Source organism: Euprymna scolopes, chromosome 15, assembly GCF_053919585.1.
Source record: "Euprymna scolopes isolate OS-2025 chromosome 15, ASM5391958v1, whole genome shotgun sequence".
Classification (NCBI taxonomy): Eukaryota; Metazoa; Mollusca; class Cephalopoda; order Sepiida; family Sepiolidae; genus Euprymna; species Euprymna scolopes.
In genome coordinates this window covers 117388954-117407760 of record NC_136496.1, presented here as the reverse complement: position 1 = coordinate 117407760, position 18807 = coordinate 117388954, and the positions used below count along the sequence as shown (strand labels likewise).

The following is an 18807-nucleotide window of genomic DNA, read 5'->3' as shown; positions in this document are numbered from 1 at the left end:
ACTGTTCATGTTATAATTAATAGAACTAAAAATATTTTAAAACAAAAGTGGAAGGGCTCATAATAAAGTACAGTAAAAGGAAAACATCACAGCTCAGAAAGCGTAAAAGGTAAACACGGATGTAACGTATTTTGTTTTCAGGGTATTTTTTGTGCGGGTGTGGTTGTTTCGAATAGTTAATGTGTGCATATGTAAGTACTTAAAATTCTGATAATGAGAGTTTGATATGGTTGTATTTGGATTAATTTATTTTTTTAATGGTTGCCTCATGTAGAGAGAGCAGCCATATTATTAATTCTCAGTCGTGTTCATTTTATGTAATAAGATTGTATTCCGGAATGATTGGTTTGGTCTGGTCTCAGCAAATGTGAACTGAGGGGATTTTCAAAGGGAGAAATTGTTATTTCTGTAATGGGAAATGGTAAGATAATGGTATGTGTAGGAGTTTTAGATTCTATTACGAAGGGTAGAATGTCAGTGTAGTAATAATGTGTACTTATTCCTGGTGATGACTGGGTGCGGTGGAAGGACTTTAGAATTAGACGGAAAAATACAAACTACTTCCTCTAAAGATGTTGGCGATCGTTGGTTGGTTGGTTGTTTTTGTTTTACGGCATATCAACCCTTTTCAGGTTATTTAAAGCCGAATCCAGTGATTTTAAAGAACAATTTTTAATAGAGTATATTTGTATTTTTTTAAGTCAGTTTCTATTTAACCCGTAGTTGGAACCCTAACAGGTACTACCAGTCCAGGTTAGAGTGGACCTGGGAGCAATGGCAATTAAAGGGTGGCTCACATTCCCCAAAGCCTGCAAGCTGGGGCCTCACCATCGGATATAGTTTAAGGTCATATCCAGGACCTCCGTTGGCGATCGTGGTGAGGTTTCTTGTAGAATGTAATGTAGGATTTTATTATAACAAATAAATGTGTCTAAAATGGTGTTGTAAAGTTGTGTAAGATGGTGGATAATAGTTAAGACATAATAAATTTGTCTATTATATAATAATATATAATAATAGTAGTATGTGGCATCTGTTATTACTACTGTAATTTGGTCCAGAGGGGAATTTCTGCAATCATTTTATTATATAGTAGATTAATCTTACAATAAAAATATTAAATAGGATAATTTATATTAATGATAAGATACACTAATTAAAAATAAATAAATGTCTAATCTCAGACGAGGTTTTCCTCCTAAGAAGACATTCTGCTAAGGGAAGGTGGAGATGATTTTATTAAGAGTTATCTGAGGTCCCATCTCACCCAGGAATGATGACAGATCCAATCAGACAAAAAAGAAAGCAAGATAGAGAAGAACGAAGAGGTTGAAAGACAGAAATTTAAAAGAAAGGACCAAAGAGGGAGAGAGGGAGAAGATGAGAGACAGAGATGGGAACAGAGGATGAAAGAGAGAGAGAGAACAAAAGACAGAGATGGAGAGTGGGCACGAGACAGAGGTGGAGATTGATAAAAAAAAAAAAAAAGGAAGAGATGCAAAGATAAAAGGAAGATTCAAAATATAAAATCAACTCCAAACTTCAATCGAGTCAAATTGTTTTTATTTTTCAAAATAAAATTTTAAAATAGAAGATGATGGACAACTGTCAGAAATATATATCTCCTTCACAGAAGGTAAATTGGTTGTTTTTAAGACTTGTAATTTCAGTCTTAAATTTAAAAAAAAAAAAAAAAAAATTTTAAATAAAAATTATGTCTTTTTTGTAAATTTCATGATGTGAATGTCGGAACTGTGATAAAAGTCATCTTGATTGTTTTGAGGAATTTCCGTTACATGAAACGTTTTCTCGATCAGCTGAAATTGGAAAAAAAAGAATTATTTCAATTGGATTCAAATAAAAACTTAAACATAACTCAATATTGATAACTAGCAGGAACGCATTGCCTGAAAGTACTTCTTTTAAACTCCTCAGCCTAACGTTTACAGGGAATATGAACTGGAATAGATACATTGAGAGCATTGCCAAGGCTGCTGCAAGGAAGGTTGGCTCCCTCTACCGTGCTAGAAAACTACTTACGCCTGACAGTATCCTATACCTCTATAAGGCAACCATTCGCCCATGTATGGAGTACTGTTGTCACATCTGGGCTGGTGCATCTGCTGCTTGTCTCTCGCTCCTGGACAGGGTTCAAAAAAGAGTCGCCAACCTGATAGGTCCTGAACTGTCATCTAGGCTTCAACCTCTGTCCCATCGACGAGATGTTGCATCCCTCTGCCTGTTCTACAAATACTTTAATGGTGAATGCTCTGACGAACTGCAAACACTTGTACCTCCCCGACGTAACTACCCCCGACAAACCCGACAAGCTACTAAGTCTCATCCCTTTACAGTAGAGATCCCTAGGTGCAAGAAAGCCTTTTACTCCAATAGTTTCTTCCCCAGAACTGCGGGTCTTTGGAACTCCCTTCCGGGATTCTGCTTTCCCAACTGCAATGATATGCAGAAGTTCAAGTGTAATGTTAACAAACATCTTTCTACTCTTCTCCCTTCATAATGACCCCGCTAATTAATTCCCTAATAGTAGCCCCCTGCTTCAAAGTGGCACTGTGCCTTGCTTGGGGTGAAAATTGAATTAAAAAAAATTTTTTAAAAGTAAAAAACTGTGGAAATTCCACGGAATGAGAAATACATTTAATTTACAAACATATTTTGATAAAGCTGATATTTTTCTGGACAGTGCAAAAAAATTAATTTTTTTTAGACAGAAAAATCAATAACATGCAACAATATGAGTTTATTAACATTTCTATGAAAATAATGTCCATTGTACTTTAAATACAAAACTAACCCAAATTAGATAAATTAATAAGTAATATTGTGCTACAATACCATCGATACCAGTTGATTGCTAACATAGTGTCATTTATAAACAAACATACACAACCTGAATTGTTTGTTTTATTTATTGACTTTTAATATAAAGAAAGATTTTTTTTATGTGGAGTATGTTTTTCTTCTGAATGGAGGGCGTAATGTAGACATTTTTTTTTTTTTTTTAATTAAATGAGAATTTTGGATGCTCACCTTTCCTAGACCCAGGCAATTTTTATGAATCAAACATTAATTGATTTAATTTACAAAATTTTGAATAAACAAACAAAACATTGCAGTGATCAGTTTAGAAAGTGTTTCATTTTTTTCATTTAATTTTTCCATATAAATAATTTGGTCCTCTTTAAAAATGCGCTTCCGGAGACTCTCAGCCTCATTCACAGGGTCACAGGGCTCCGTGGAGCCCATTTTGGGAAACCCTGCTATACAGGATAGTGGGAAAATCCCAAGTTGTTTTCTATCATGCTTTCTATTCATCGCTTGTATCATGAGATTAAATTAAAATTTAATATTCAAAAGAATTTAAAAATATTTTGTTGTTGCTAAAGTTAATGTTTTCAAAAAATATTTAAATAAATATTGAATTATATACAAAAAACATACAGTAAATATTTTTTACAATACCGTCATTGACCTTTTGCTTTGGATAGGAGCAAAGTGAAGTATCTGTTCCGATACTACACTTCATCTTTCTTCTCCTTGGTCGTTAAAAAAAAATCGCATCCCATGTTAAAAAATACTTCTTTTTTTTACTACATTTTCACCCCAAACAAGGCACATTGCCACTTTGATGTAGGGGGCTACTATCAGCGACATAAGCTACAGGGGTACTATGTGGGGAGTTGGCCAGCAAGCTGTCGATTCACGTTACATTTGAACTTCTGCATGTCAGTACAGTTGGGGAAGCAGGAACCCGGAAGGGAATTCCAAAGTCTAGCGGTTCTGGGGAAGAAACTACTGGTGTAGAAGGCTCTCTTACATCTCGGGATCTCAACTGTGAAGGGGTGGGATTTTGCTGCTTGTCAGCTTATTTACAAAAATCTTTCTAGACAGGTAATTTAATTTTTTTGTATCAATCAAGCATGCCTCTTTCTTGGGAGGCCAAAAGTTTGTAATTCTTTTTTTTTTTAATCAAAAATGTATTTTATAAATTTAAATCAAATATAAATCGCATAATCATAAAGGATGAACTCATTATAAAAACAATAATTTACCAAAGATGGTCACACAATGTCTATGTCTGTTTACTAAACAGTTTTAGAAAACAAACAAAAAACGCAGCCTACATTAAAAAATAAATATTTAATATATTTGCTAAAATACCTAAAAAAAAAAAGAAAATTTCATAATCATAGATAATGAACTCATTTTAAAATGAAAACTTATTTGATAGACACCATCTTTATAAAAATGAAAAGTTCACCCTCACCCGATCTTCTAGGTACAAGTCAGAATTTACAAAATATAAAATCTGAGCTCAGAAAAACTTAATTCCTATAATGAGAACAACATTTGAAGATTGGACATTTGACGTCTGAGATAAATGCTTAAAAAAAAAAAAAAAAAAAAAAAAAAAAAAAAAAAAAAAATTAAAATTTTAATTTTTAAAATGTCCTTTTAGTTCTTTGTTTAATATAAATCTTATCTTGGTATATTTTAGTTACTATTTAAAAAATATAAATAAAAGGATACTTTTTTTTCACTAGTCTATTTCGGTATTGTGTTCAAAATTAAAATGGATACCGAGAAAAAATAACTTGTTTTCTCATGGATGAAAATAATTTCATTTGAAAATAAAATTTCACTTCACAAAACTAATGCTATAAGAAACGTAAATAACAGTTTTTGGCATAATCACGAATTAATAAAAAAAGTTTTCATTTTATCTTTTTTTTTTTCATTTTTTTTATTCATTTATTTTTTTTTTTTTATAAAGGAATCACCATTTATCAAGGCCCAGAAGCTACTCGAGGATAAGGATTAAAGAGTGTACAGTAGTCAAAGGGACAATATCATAGTAATCGTTAGAAGTGTAAATTTGATAAATTGGATTACTTAACGAGACCGGCTCATCAAGAACTTGTTTACATTGGACTTGAAGATGACTATATTGTAGTCAGTTGGAAAGCAGGCAAACAGAAGACAGTTCCTCAGGTGTGCAGTTCTAAGAAAAAAAGCTTTGTTCATGGAATCTACCTTTAGGTTTAGGCACAGATAAAGAGTGGGGGAAATTATTGATAGTGCTTTCAGCTAGACGAGTGTTTCTCGTGAATGTTTGGCGAGGGGGGAGCATAGATTGGAATTCAGACGAGCACTTGCCATGAAAATAACGATAGAGCAGAGACAGGCTCACAAAGTCTCTTCTGTAAGAAAGAGGTTGCAGGGAAGAGAAAAGGGCATCCCCTACTAGGATGCAAAGTCTATTTTGAACTCTGTCAAGGCAGGATAAGGTCTTTCTAGCAATTTTTGCCGAGATATATGAAAAAGAAACAAACCAAGTTATATGCCCATCAACATTTCATCTTTATTGTAAGACTTTATTGTAAGGCGGATTATAGCTGAGGCCATATCAAAGTATAAAAATAGAGAGATTTAGTTAAAATGAAAATGAAATAGAATAGACAAAATTCGAACCTTGTAAATTAGGTTTAGAAATAGATTAAGAGAGAATTAGAAAATGGAATGTAAAACAAACCATTGTTTAGCTTAGAGATAAAATAGTTTCAAGAAAAGAATGTGCATTGTCAATTCTGTTATGAAAAATTCAATTGAGGAATGCAACTACAAGATAATTTAATAAACATGTTTTTAACATATTGGAAAAATAGGTTACTGGGAATATAGGTTAAAATTCCTTTTGTAAACAAAGGAAAAAGTTTTGGACATGCATGTCCAGAACACGTGAAAGAAGACACATGTTTTAACATGTGTATGACGTCATGGAAAATGGGAAGATATAGTTAGAAGCTAAGGAGAAACTGGGGGAGAGTCAGAAGAGAGTTTGAGGACGACAGACGATAGTCTGCAGTTGGGATTCGAACGTCTAGAAGCGAGACGGTCACTTTTGAAACTAGAATGTGAAGCTTTGAATTCTTGATGATGAAAACGACGACCGGTCGAGAAAAGAAATAAACCCATCATGTGTTTTTATAAACGTCGTCTTTGTGTTGTAATTCTACCAAAAGGTAAAGTGAAAATTGTTATATATGTCTTATGTATATCATGTGGTTTAAAATGTCTTTACATATACATCTTACATACACAATATGAACACTAAGACTGTCTCAACACTATATCCACACTTCTAAGTATAAACATTTTTTATAAATATGAATCTCTTTACAACATCTCTCTAAGATACAACAACAAACTCTCAATAAGACTCTCTAAGTCTCAACAACATCCCTCTCTAAGACTCACTCTTAATAAGACTAATAAATATAACATTCTTTTAGATGAATAAAATAAAGACAAAATGCTGATGGCCATATAATATTGATGGCATGAACTAAAAACCAATAGTTTTTCCAAAGTGCTCAATACATGAGTAGAGCTTTTATAAAATTATGTAAACATTAGGAATAGTTTATGTGGATACATCCAAAGTGTGATGCATGGAAGTGAGGATTGAGAACATGATTGCATGTAGAGAAATGATATGAGACTGATACAATGAATATGTCATGCAAGTATTAAGGACAAGCTTAGATCTGATGACCTCAGAGGAATATTAAATCTTGACAGTGTATGTAAAACATGAGACTTTGATGGTTTGGCCACATTAAAAGAATGGACAAAATTTTTTTAGTTCGTAGGTGTAGAACAGTTCCAGTTCACAAGGGAAGGCCAAGAAAAACATGAGAGAAAGAGAATTAAATAAAGACCTGGCCAGAGATAGGTTAGCTTGGGAGTCAATTGCTAATGTGGCATAATGGGTTAGAGACCTTCCAGGAGAGTATTTGAGCTCCCCATTTTTTGGGCCCCTGCACCAAACTTGCTCTCGTGGGAAGCACACACGTCATGCAGGTACTGTTTGATTTTCAAAATATCAGAATATATCAACCAGGTTGGACTGACATGTTTACAAAACTCAATTGTTTCAAAACGATCCGAGACCTCAGGCTTTGAAAGGTCAAACCCAAACAAACTCATCACCGAGCCTGTTGTTTATGTATGCATCTCTCTCCCTTTTCAATCCCTTTCTCTTACAAAAAAAGGAAATTGAATTATAATTGTAAATACAAGCTGAAACTGTGATTTCAAACAAGACAGGTTGCGTGCCAGCAATGCTCATAGCAGTTTGCGCCGTCTGCGACAGACAGAAGTCCACAATCATTAAATTAAAAATGCTCCTTTTAATTGTTAAAATAAAATAATTTTATTTTTATGAAAAAAATGTGTTTATTTTTAGACAAGCATTCAATTCCAGCAAAACAATCCCTGCTATCATTAACGACAATGGAAATGCTGCCCGTAAAGACGACCATACCCACACCAGCCGATGCATCGCGGATTATAGCTGAGGCCATATCAACACTTTGATGTAAGAGGATGTGCCTATCATTTTAAAGGTTTTATTGCCCCTGGGAGCTGGTGCCAGGCTAGGACGGAACAACCATTCTTGAAACGTCCACAAGACATGGACAAACCAAGAAACTTACCCCAAGAAACGATAGTTCTACACTAAAAGCCATCCAACATCTGCCAACATGTGAAATGACCGTTGATGATCCGCTGCCACACTTAAATTTGAAAAGTCATTTCCAACACTAAATGTGCCAATTGATTGAAAGTGAATAGTTTATTTGATGCATCCATGCATTTCTATAAAAAGCTCTGTCCGTCTGGTTTGTCATGCTCAAACTTTAAACAACATTTTCATCGGTCTAAACATGAAAACTGAACAGATTCATTTGAAGAATATTCTTAGGGTAGGTGCTCGACTGAGCTCCAATCTCGGGTTCACTTCACAAGTACCAAACTAACTATCACTGCAAAGGACTTTACCTAAAACCAAATAGAACTTTCATGAACAGAGCTTCTTTACAAGCACTTCCCATTGGCGGAACACAATATCACAAGAGCGCTTCCCAGCACACTAAAACAGTCCTCTTCAAGTCTAACATAAGCAAACACTTATTGAGCTATCCTCTTTTGTTATCAAATTTTGCCCTTTTCATCCATTACTTCTAATCCTCTCATAGTATTTTTCTAAATTTAATTGGTAATCTTATTAACCATAATCCTTGAGTGGTCTGTGGGCCTTGATAAGTTGTGACTTATTAAAGAAAAATTCTTGTTGTTGCAATATTTTTAATATAATTATGAGGGTATGATTACAAAAAAAAAAAATGGAAGGTTCTATTTATAAACATGGGTGATAAGAACTGACCAATCAGATGAAACCCCACTCTGCTACCAACCAATCGAAAACCAGAATCACTCCATAAAATATACTAAATCTCCTAAAATTCCTGCACATAACTTTTCATTTTCACACGAGAAGGAACTCTGTTCTTCATCTGCAAGCATTTACAACTCAAATCTTCTTTGGATTGATACATTTTTTTTGGAATAACATTTCTCTTCTAAAACTAAAATGGATTACAATTCAAAACTTGTACAACACTTCTCTTAAAACAAAAATGACAAATGTTAACTATTAACAAAAAAACAGAAAAAAAATTAAAAAACACAGCAAATTAGAAAAAAAAAACAAAACAGCTAAATAGAAAAAAAAACAGCAAAACAGGAAAAAAAGAAAAAGATACCTCATAAAAATGTCGTTGTAATTCTGGTTTATTTCCTGATGTTCTTTCTTCATAGCTGCACAAGACTATCGTGTGTGGTTCACTCAAACGGTTGATCGTGTCTACTAAGGGTTTCACAGACTAAAATAGAAAACACAAACATGACTTTGTTACCAAGAAAAACATAAAAAATGTTAATTGTTTTAATTTCTCACAGTAGCAACAATAAATATCCATCACTAATTTCCATTTCACTTTTTTAATTACCCGTCCAAAACACATCAGGTTTTTTTTTTTGCTTAAGTGAATTTGAGAATCTCAATCTCTACTTATATATTAAAGGCACTTTGTCTGTGTGTGTCTGTCTGTGAGTTTGTTCCTTATGGACTCCAAAATGGCTGTGTTGATTTTTTTTTAATTTTCACTCACCTGTACTTTTTGTGCAATGTTCTTAGATAGGTTTTGTATTTGAATGCCTCCGATAAGTATCAAAAATTTTTTTAAATCGTATCAAAGAAGAAACAGTGTAATTTTGACCAAAGTTAATACCCTTAGACAGCCTAACATCACAAGTGAATTTGAGAAGCTTTATCACTGCGCAAACGAAAGGGGCTTGAGTATAAAATCAACAGTTAGTTCTTTGATAAAACAGAGGCACATTCAAAATAAATGTTTCTTTTTAGAGCACAATTAAACCATTTTAAATTTTAATTCACATCATTATATAAAAATAATTCTATAAAAATCAACAGTAGGTTCTCTACAGTGCAATATAGACTATAATGTACAGTGGACTAAATCCCTGCATAAATCCATGTAAAGATTCCTTCCAGTGCACTGTGGTAAGGTCTTGACTAGAGCAGGCAATTGATTGATTTGATTGACGCATGGGTGATTTCAGCGATTTCAATAACAATAAAAGTATTGGAAGTGTGGAACATTCATTGATCCTCATTCAATACCAGGCAACATCGGGTCTCCCTTTTATAAAATCATCAATATTTCATGTTTGAAATTTATCTTGTTGTAACAGTCATTAATATGTAGGGGCCCAACATGTAAACTCCATCGCAAAGAACATAAGAAAGGAACAGGAAAAATTCAACTCGATTCACTTAGTAAAACAATATTTATTTACAGGTCTTTTCCAGTCACTCTTGGCCATCGTGCATGTCTATCTTTCTCTGACGTGATTCTTAAATACCTTTCAAATACCACTCCAATATCTCTAAACTCATCTCCTGCCTTTCTCTAATGTGATCCCCGATCCGTGCATACATTCTTTTTGTAATCTTTTTCCGTCTTTCTTGCAGTGACGTCATCTTGCACTGGCTTGGTCATTTGCATACAGCTGCTATATGTGCTTCCATGCCATTTGTTGCATTGTGATTATTATCTTGAATATTCTCAGCATAGACATTCAACATAAATAAATAAATAAATAAATCTAGCACTAATTTTTCTTTAAAAATGGCATTCTTTCTTAGATACATAATGTTCAACTGAAGGAAAAAGTTTAACAAAATTGTAGAGAAAATCTTCACAGTCATCTTTATTCACAAGTTGACTTTGGTTTACGCTAATCCATCCTTTGTATTTGATAATTGAATCGTAAGTAAATCCTACTCGTACACTAAAATTGATGAACAAAGACTGAGGAAAAAGCTATAAAAAATTTTTTATATGAAATCAGTGAATGCTAACAAAACTAAAATTAAAAGAATAAGAATTGTAGTATTGATGGAATTTTCCAAGTAGTTTACATAAAATACCGAAAGGTGTCGAAAAATTAGACCAGTGAAATCACAGCAGCCAATATCATTAAGGAAAACATTTGTTATAAAAAAAAAATCTTGATTTGAACAAAAAAAGTCATAAAATTCAAAACGTTTTTTGCTTGCTATCAGTTGTTTGTTATTCAAAAAATAAATAGTTATTCATGAAACTTAACTTAGTTTTTTTTATTTTAAAGTTTTGTAAAAAATTGTCAAATATTGCACTTTCTTCATAATGACAAAAACATTTTCATTTTTCAATAAATTTTTCATTGAATTATCTTCATAAAAAGAAATAAATAAAATAACATACTTTTCATCAGAAAAATTGGCCATAAAAAAATTTTTTTTTTTTAAATCAAAACTTATGTTCATCATCTTTCAGCATTTTACATAAATTGCTCAGAAAATTCTGGCAATAACACAATCCCTATGCTACAAAATAAGTAATGCACACAAAGCAGGATTGTTATGCAGCTTTTGTTTACAGAACTATATCAGCTATTAAAATAGGGGAACTTCTGACTTTTTAAGTATAAGAAATTTTAATTATAATCTGAAAACAAATTTACAATTTTGAAATACAATAAAGTTCATCACAAAGTAGTATATTTTCTTTTGCAAAAAAAAGTTTATAAACATTTGCTAAAAAATTTTTAGAGCACATGCCAATAAGTGAATAAAACATATACAGAACTATATCGGTCATTTTAATAGGGGACGTCCTGACTTTACTTTATATATAAAACTGAAAGAAGAGAAAAGGAAACAATTATTTACTTCTGAATAATATATGCAGTCGGAGATCAATATGTAGTCAGGTCGAAAGGTTAACTTCTCATGGCTGTTCCAGTCAAGAATTTGAGCTTCAATTTGACCTGTGATTTGTTCTTCATTCTCGCGGATGTTTATCTGCATCAAAGGGAGGCAACTCTCCAAGTCGGTGATACACACTTTGGCACTAGAAGAAAAGAGCAAACAAGAAATGAAAAGATCAGTTTTTGCACAATATGTGTATAAAATGATGCCATTTAGAAAAAAAGAAAAACACATCCTATGTAGGTGGTGCCTTCAATAAATTTCCACATCTTTTTGTACAGGCATTTAAAATTGTGGTAGGCTCTTGAACATTCAGTATGTTATTGCTATACATCTTATGAAATGACTGACCAATTTTTATGATTTCAGGTTCAAATGAACAGTTACTGCAGAAATTGGAATACACCCTACTAAAGCCTGCTTATCACAGCTGGTGAATTTCAAAAATGTAATCTGGACATGAGGACACTATAAAAGAACGATATGCAATAAATTGTTTTAAACTTGGAAAAAATGCCACAGAAACGTGTGGAATGCTACAGACTGCTTTTGGACCATCTTGTATGAATCGATCATCAGTTTCTGAGTGGCATAAGAGATTATAGGAAGGCAGGGAGTCTGTGAGGGATGATGAGAGGTGTGGGCGAAGTAAAGTAAGGAAGTCAGAATACCAGAGTTAATTGGCCAAATAAAGAATTTTATGGATAAGGACCATTGTGTCTCTAAAGACAGTAAGTGAACAGTTTGATGTCAGTTTCGGAACTGTACACACAATTATTCATGAGGAACTAAAGCTACGGAAGATTTGTGCAAAGTTTGTCCCAAGGCACTCAGAGAAAATCAGAATATTTGACCAAGATAGGCATCAAGACAGTTCCTCATCCTCCCTATAGACCTTGCTTCCTGTGACTTTTGGTTATTCCCTAAGCTCAAGGAAAACTTTAGAGGCGGTCATTATGAGAAAATTGAGGGGATGAAAGGCTGTGATGAAGGTCACTTACATGCTTACACAAGAGGACTTCCATGTGGCCTTCCAGAAGTTGTTGGAACAGTACAGCAACTGCATTGCAGCCGAAGGAGATTACTTTGAAGGGAACTAAAATTTCATGCGTGTACTATCCATAAAAGTGTCTATACAAATAAAGTCTGGAAATAGAGCACCTCATATGACTAACAAAGATAGAGCACCTCATATGAAGACACTTCAGTGCTTGTTTTTATTGAGACTCAACTGAAATGGGCAACTTCAAAATATTTTATGAATATATTTATCTGTGAAACATTTGTGTACACCAAAAATTACAGAAAATAACAAGTAGAAGTATTTTTAATTTATTTTACAATGCAATATTATATTACAAAAGAAAAATGCAAGCATGAAAAGTAATATGGTTAAGCTTAAACATGAAAAAGTAAAGGACTAGTTGTTAAAAGTGGAAAAGAAAAGGACAAGATATTCTAGTAAAAAAATATAATAAATTTAGAAGTTAAAATATTACAGCATAAAGAATTGATTATATAATGTTATAAATTGAATTTTTTTTTTATTTAATGCTGCAATATTTGAAGTTATAAATAAACGTCTGTGAGAGAGAAGTTGCAGTTAAGAAGAAAGTGTGAGGGCCAATCAAATTACAAATACGTTTCTGCAATTTATCAAGAACCGTCAAATGGGACTAGAGATTCACCAGCCTAAAATATGACAACAATACTCCAAACATGGTCTGATAGTAGATTTGTAGAGATAGAATAGTCTCAGGTGTGAGAAAGTGTTTCGAGCGATAGAGAAAACGAATTTTATAAGAAGCAAAAAGAGCAACGGATTTAATATATGAACTCCAAGATAGATTTGATCAGAAAGACCAAGAAGTTTTAGAGTCAATTTTTCATCAAAAGCAGAACCATCCATAAGAATCTCAAAAAAAAAAAAAAAAAGGAACACATCTATGAATAAAGGACAACAGCTGAATCTTAACATGATTTAATGAAACAAGAAATTCTTATCCCAACCCAAAACTGAACCTAGGTCAACTTCTAGATTAGCTGCATCTTTCAACTGATTCGAGGAAGATGGGTGAGAAACAATACCAGAAACATATATATATACTTGTTTATTGTTATATAAACATGTTTACATCCCGCTGCTACAAACAGCCACTTGTTTCAATCAAACAACAGATATCATCAGGCAGCGACTTGACTATTCAAATGTTCAATAAATAATAAGATTATTCATTGAACATTTGAATAGTCAAGTCGCTGCGTGATGATATCTGTTGTTTGATTGAAACAAATGGCTGTTTGTAGCAGCAGGATGTAAACATGTTTATATAACAATAAATAAGTATTATCAGCTCTTTTTATTGAGCACTATCTAACAACCTCATTGAATTCACTAGTCCATTACTTTTGAATAAAAAAAACCCGAGTATATATATATATATATATATATATATATATATATATATATATATATATAAGACAAAATGGCCGCGTGTGTTTTTGTATGTTCAGCAAAGGCTTTTTTCGCGGGGCGAGGGGGGGGGTCTCTTTACTATTCTTTAGAACTTTTTATATTCTCCCTAAATCATAATATCTATGATTTGCAAAGGGACGTCATCTCTATATTTATTTTAATCAACTTTTATAAAATTCACGCTAATCCTTCCTCTTGCATGTTTGTTCAGCTTTTTCGTATAAAAGCGAAACTAAATCGAAAGCATAGGCAGCTACCCAGCCTTTTGTGCCGGGACATCCAGAAAGCAATCAGCGTTGATCAATATTGGGGAAACCCCTCATATCAAACAATTGCTATTCATTTGGGCACTCACTTTTTTGTGGGGGGAGGTGGTTTTCCCCAATATCGTGGGGAACTGAAAGGACGTTTCTGCAAAGTAACTTTTTGATTGACATTGCTAAATTTCAACACTTTTCGCTTTGTAGCGTAGCGGTAAAAATTCATTTTCTTTCACTTTCTTTTCCACCTTCGGGTTCATCACTTCTATTTTTTTTCTTTTACACCTACAAACACCTGGGCAACACCGGGTACCCCCGCTAGTTTATAAAGAGAAGAAACATTTATTGTCACATTGGATTTTTGTTCTTCTAATTAGCTTAATTATATCGATTTTTAATTTTGTTAAATCTGATTCATTTTTATAAATAAGGCTTTGTTTGATAGTAATGGAGTATTTGAAGGGTAATACGAGTCCATATTAAACATATATATATGTAATTATATGAATAGTTTTTAATATCAATTATATATCTATATATGTATATGAATAAAATATTATGAGTGATAATTAAATACCTCTTCTAGTTTTGGAACGTTGAATAATGGTTATATACATATATATAATCATTATTCAACATTCCAATATATATATTATATATATATATATATATATAAGAGCAAATAGTTAATAAAACATGTTAAAAAAACACTTTGAAATGAGTTAAAAACATATTTAATTTGCAAAGGAAACACTAAATAAGTGGATAGTCCTTAATCCGGAGTTTCAAAGAAATACTTTCCTTTTCATCAGGTGGTAGGATTTGCAAAAGTATTTGATGAAACTACAAGTAAGTCAAAGATCTTTCTTGATAACAAAAAGTGAAGCAAAGGGAATAGGGTGAAGAAAAAAGTGATTTCACGTGAAATATATATATATATATATATATATATATATATATATATATATATATACACTTGTGCCCGATATTATTCATACCCCCTCTTGAAAATTGAGTTTATTAGGTGTAACTTTGTAAGAATTTATTGTTTACGTCCATATTGATACATATTCTTAATAAACCTCTTCTGATCATTTTCGTCATTTTAAAATCTCGGGATACTTGTAATAAAAGAAATATACAGCTATTTATAAAATCTGCAATGTTCAAAAATAATCATACCCCCTTATTTTTTCAGTATTAATCGAGTTTCTGACTGTTTGTTTCCTGTTTGATTCTTATTTTGAATGCTTTTATACAACCTTTGATTAATTTCATTTCGTTTTTTGCATTTTTCAGAAATTAAAATGATATCAACTGAAAACCAAAAAAAGAATAAAAATTATTAGAATGGGGAAGAAAAAAGAGCTTAGTAATGATCTTAGGACTAAAATTGTGAATTCACATAAGGATGGTTTAGGTTACAAGTCAATTTCCAAGAAATTTGAGGTCCCTACAGCAACAGTACAGAGCATCATCAAAAATTTCCAGAGCCACCACACAACAAACAACTTGATTGGTAGAGGAAGGAAAAGGAAACTGTCTGCTAGAGCCACCAGGAATATTGTAAGAAGTGTTAATGCAAATCCAACCACCACTACTAAGGACATTTTAGAAAATCTGGAGTCTTCTGGCATAAAAATATCAAGGCAAACATTGCAAAGGACTCTGCATGAAAATGGTCTGAAAGGAAGAAGACCAAGAAGGACTCCATTGCACACCGGAAAACGCCTTGCAGCACGTCTAAAGTTTGCTAGGACCCATGTGAATTCTCCAGAGTCCGTTTTCTCAAGTATTTTGTGGACTGACGAAACAAAAATTGAATTGTTTGGCCATATGGATGCTTCTTACGTTTGGAGGAAGAAAGGAGAAGCTTACAACCCAAAGAACACCATACCCACGGTGAAACATGGTGGTGGTAGCCTAATGTTTTGGGGCTCCTTTTCGGCTAGTGGTCCAGGTAGTTTGGTCAAGATAGATGGAACCATGAAGAAGGAGCAATATTTGGAGATACTCCAGAAAAACATTAGACAGGATGCGGAGAAGCTCCATTTAGGACCAAACTGGGTCCTTCAACAGGATAATGATCCAAAACATACTGCCAAAATAGTCAAGAAATGGTTTGAGGATAATCACATTAATGTTTTGGAATGGCCCAGCCAGAGTCCTGACCTGAACCCTATCGAAAACCTCTGGCACATATTGAAAACTGAGGTTAAAAAGCGGAAACCTAGAAATTTGAGGGATTAAGAGAACTACTGCATTGAAGAATGGTCAAAAATCAGTGTTGATGATTGTAAAAACCTTGTTGATAAATATCCAAAACGGTTACAGGCAGTTATTAAGAATAAAGGGCATGCTATTGACTATTAGTAAGAGAGGTATGAATAATTTTGAACTAGTGCCATTATTGTTTTTCTTAGTATAATGCTTCAAACTTGCATAATTTATCTATTTGTTGAGTTTAAATTAAATGCTTATGCTTGATTTATTGTTTGAAATCCATTTAATATTGTCTATCTTCTGGTTTGAGCAATATTCTTATAGAAATCTCAAAGATCCGAGGGGTATGAATAATATCGGGCACAAGTGTGTATATATATATATATATATATATATATATATATATATATATATATATATATATATATAGAGAGAGAGAGAGAGAGAGAGAGAGAAATATTACATAGTCGCTACACTCAGTTGTAACATATGTCTATTAGGTACGGGCAAAATGAATGCCGATGCTCGAAATGTAAAAACATTTTGACCCCTCCCTTTACTTAAAAATTCATCAAAAATCAGGAAATCAACCAATTTTAATGAAATTTTCAGTATTTATCAAATAATGATCGTAGAATATAATGAACTAATTATTTTTATTTAAGTCTGAGTGGAAATGTATTATTTTGTTTAAACAAAAAATACCTTTCCTAAAGTTATGGTTTTCAGTAGTAAATAAAAAACGCAAGAATTTATTTTTGCTTTTTTACATAAATAAAGCATCGTAATCTGTAACAATAAAAAAAATAAATAATTTTTACAAGAACATTACGAAAAAAAAAGCCCCTAAAGTCTGTATTAATGAATTTGATATAACTCTAAGAAAAATGAATTAAGCATTGTTTATTTAATATTTTCACACAAAAAAATTATAATAGCAAAAATATTTCTACTTTTTTTTTTTAAATTACAGATTTCGCATAATTTTTATATACAAGATTTTAATAATTTCCTAGCTCGCAAGAATGTGAAACTTTCGGCGTAACATATTTTTTTTATATAATCTTGAACAATAACTAAAAAAAAAATAATTTAAAATCAGGAACATAAAAAATAATTAAATTAAAACATGAAAAATTGATACAAACGTTCAGAATAGGAATGTATGGATGCACGTGTCGTAGCACGTCTGGTAAAAAAAAAAAAAAAAAATCTGACACCCCTACCTCTTTTTACTATCATGACTTCATTTTGAAACAGTGTTTCGATTGGCTGAAATTTTGGGCCTCCTTATAATCGTGTTTACAAAATTTTAGTTTGTTGCGTTTTTGGCGAACGGTAAATTACTTGCTTTTTGAGGGCTAATTAAGTTATTTTTGCATAAACAATTTTTTTTTTTTTATTTAATTCAATATCTTAGGACTTTACTAATTATCTTTGAAATAGACCCAGAAAACTAATATTTATCTTTTAAAGAATTTTTACAATGAATTTATTTAACTTCAAAATTTAGCTGAATTAGCTGGCCGTGAAAACATTTTTCATTACTTTTTTTCTTTTTTTTCACTTGTACAAATATTTTTTTACCCTTAAGGAGATTAACTTTAGTCTCTAATCTTTCAAATACAATCAAAAACTAGTCGGAAACCTACAAAAAAAATTATGATAAATCGGCTTTCAAAACTAGGTCCCCTATATTTGCCGTACACGGCGTAAATATATTTTGCTCTTTAAATATATTATTTTTAAATATTGGGGGGATTTAGGCCAAGAATCAAATCGTTTTCTTTCTCAAAAGAATTTCATGGGTGAAACAACGAGAGAAATCACTTCTGAATTGCTTATAGATTGTGCATTGTCTAAATAAATTTGAAATATTGTAATTATCCCCCAAAAAATTAATTGGAACCCTATCCTAAGCAACCTTTAAGAAAGGGGCAGTAATTCGATTGAGATTTAATCGGATCTGGAGTTATCGCCCGCTTGAATTTCCAAGGAAAAATGGCGATTTTATATCGGAATGTTATTTTTTTTTTTTTTTTATGTATACAATAACAAATCTTGCTAACCTAAAATTAACGTTAAATTTACAAGTTTTAGCAAATTTCAGCTTGGGTTATTAACTAAAGAACAACCAATAATAATAATCATGTTTTTTTTTTTTAAAGTTCGTTTCATATTATTATTATTATTATTATTATTATTTACCCAAACGTAGCAGCAATAATTCCAAGACAGCCGGTGCCTGCTCCCAATTCCAAGACGGTTTTGTCTTGTAACAGTCGTCCATTCAGAAAATCGGCTGATTCAAGATATTTGGCTAACACCAGAGCGGCATCCCAAACCACACAGCCAACATCTCCGATAGATGCCTGATAGATATTCAACGTGAGTCCGTCGTTTCGAACGAACTCACGAGGAAATAACTGCTCATCTCGTAGATTCGCCGCCATTTTGAAACTTTCGCTCCCCACCTTATCTTCGCGTCATGTGATCGTCACGTGACTTTTTAAAAATATAAATCATTATTTATTTTGCTTATATTGTTAATATCATTATTCATTTTCTAATTAAAGGATTATTTTTTTTAATATGAATGATATATCCTATTTAGAAAAAAATAAATAATTCGAGCTAACAATATCCGT

The 18807-nt window shown here is 32.3% G+C and overlaps 1 protein-coding gene across 1 annotated transcript; it reads right to left on the bottom strand.

Moving 5' to 3' along the window:
• Positions 1–1546: 1546 nt before the first annotated feature.
• On the bottom strand, positions 1547–18650 carry LOC145294083 (protein N-lysine methyltransferase METTL21D-like). Its single transcript, XM_080141143.1, has 4 exons — positions 18368–18650; positions 11162–11342; positions 8628–8747; positions 1547–1817 (listed from the first exon to the last, which is right to left on the bottom strand). Exons 1-4 carry the CDS (start codon positions 18610–18612, stop codon positions 1713–1715), a joined length of 651 nt encoding a protein of 216 aa, XP_079997269.1. The 5' UTR covers positions 18613–18650; the 3' UTR covers positions 1547–1712.
• Between the last annotated feature and the right edge of the window lie 157 nt (positions 18651–18807).

Coding starts and splice junctions, on each gene's coding strand:
- LOC145294083 (XM_080141143.1), bottom strand. CDS start 18,612: ATGGCGGCGAATCTACGAGATGAGCAGTTATTTCCTCGTGAGTTCGTT. Junction 8,748..11,161: donor ACTGCATATATTATTCAGAA/GTAAATAATTGT, acceptor TTTCTATTTTAG/TCTGTGAAACCCTTAGTAGA. Junction 1,818..8,627: donor TACAACGACATTTTTATGAG/GTATCTTTTTCT, acceptor TTCCAATTTCAG/CTGATCGAGAAAACGTTTCA.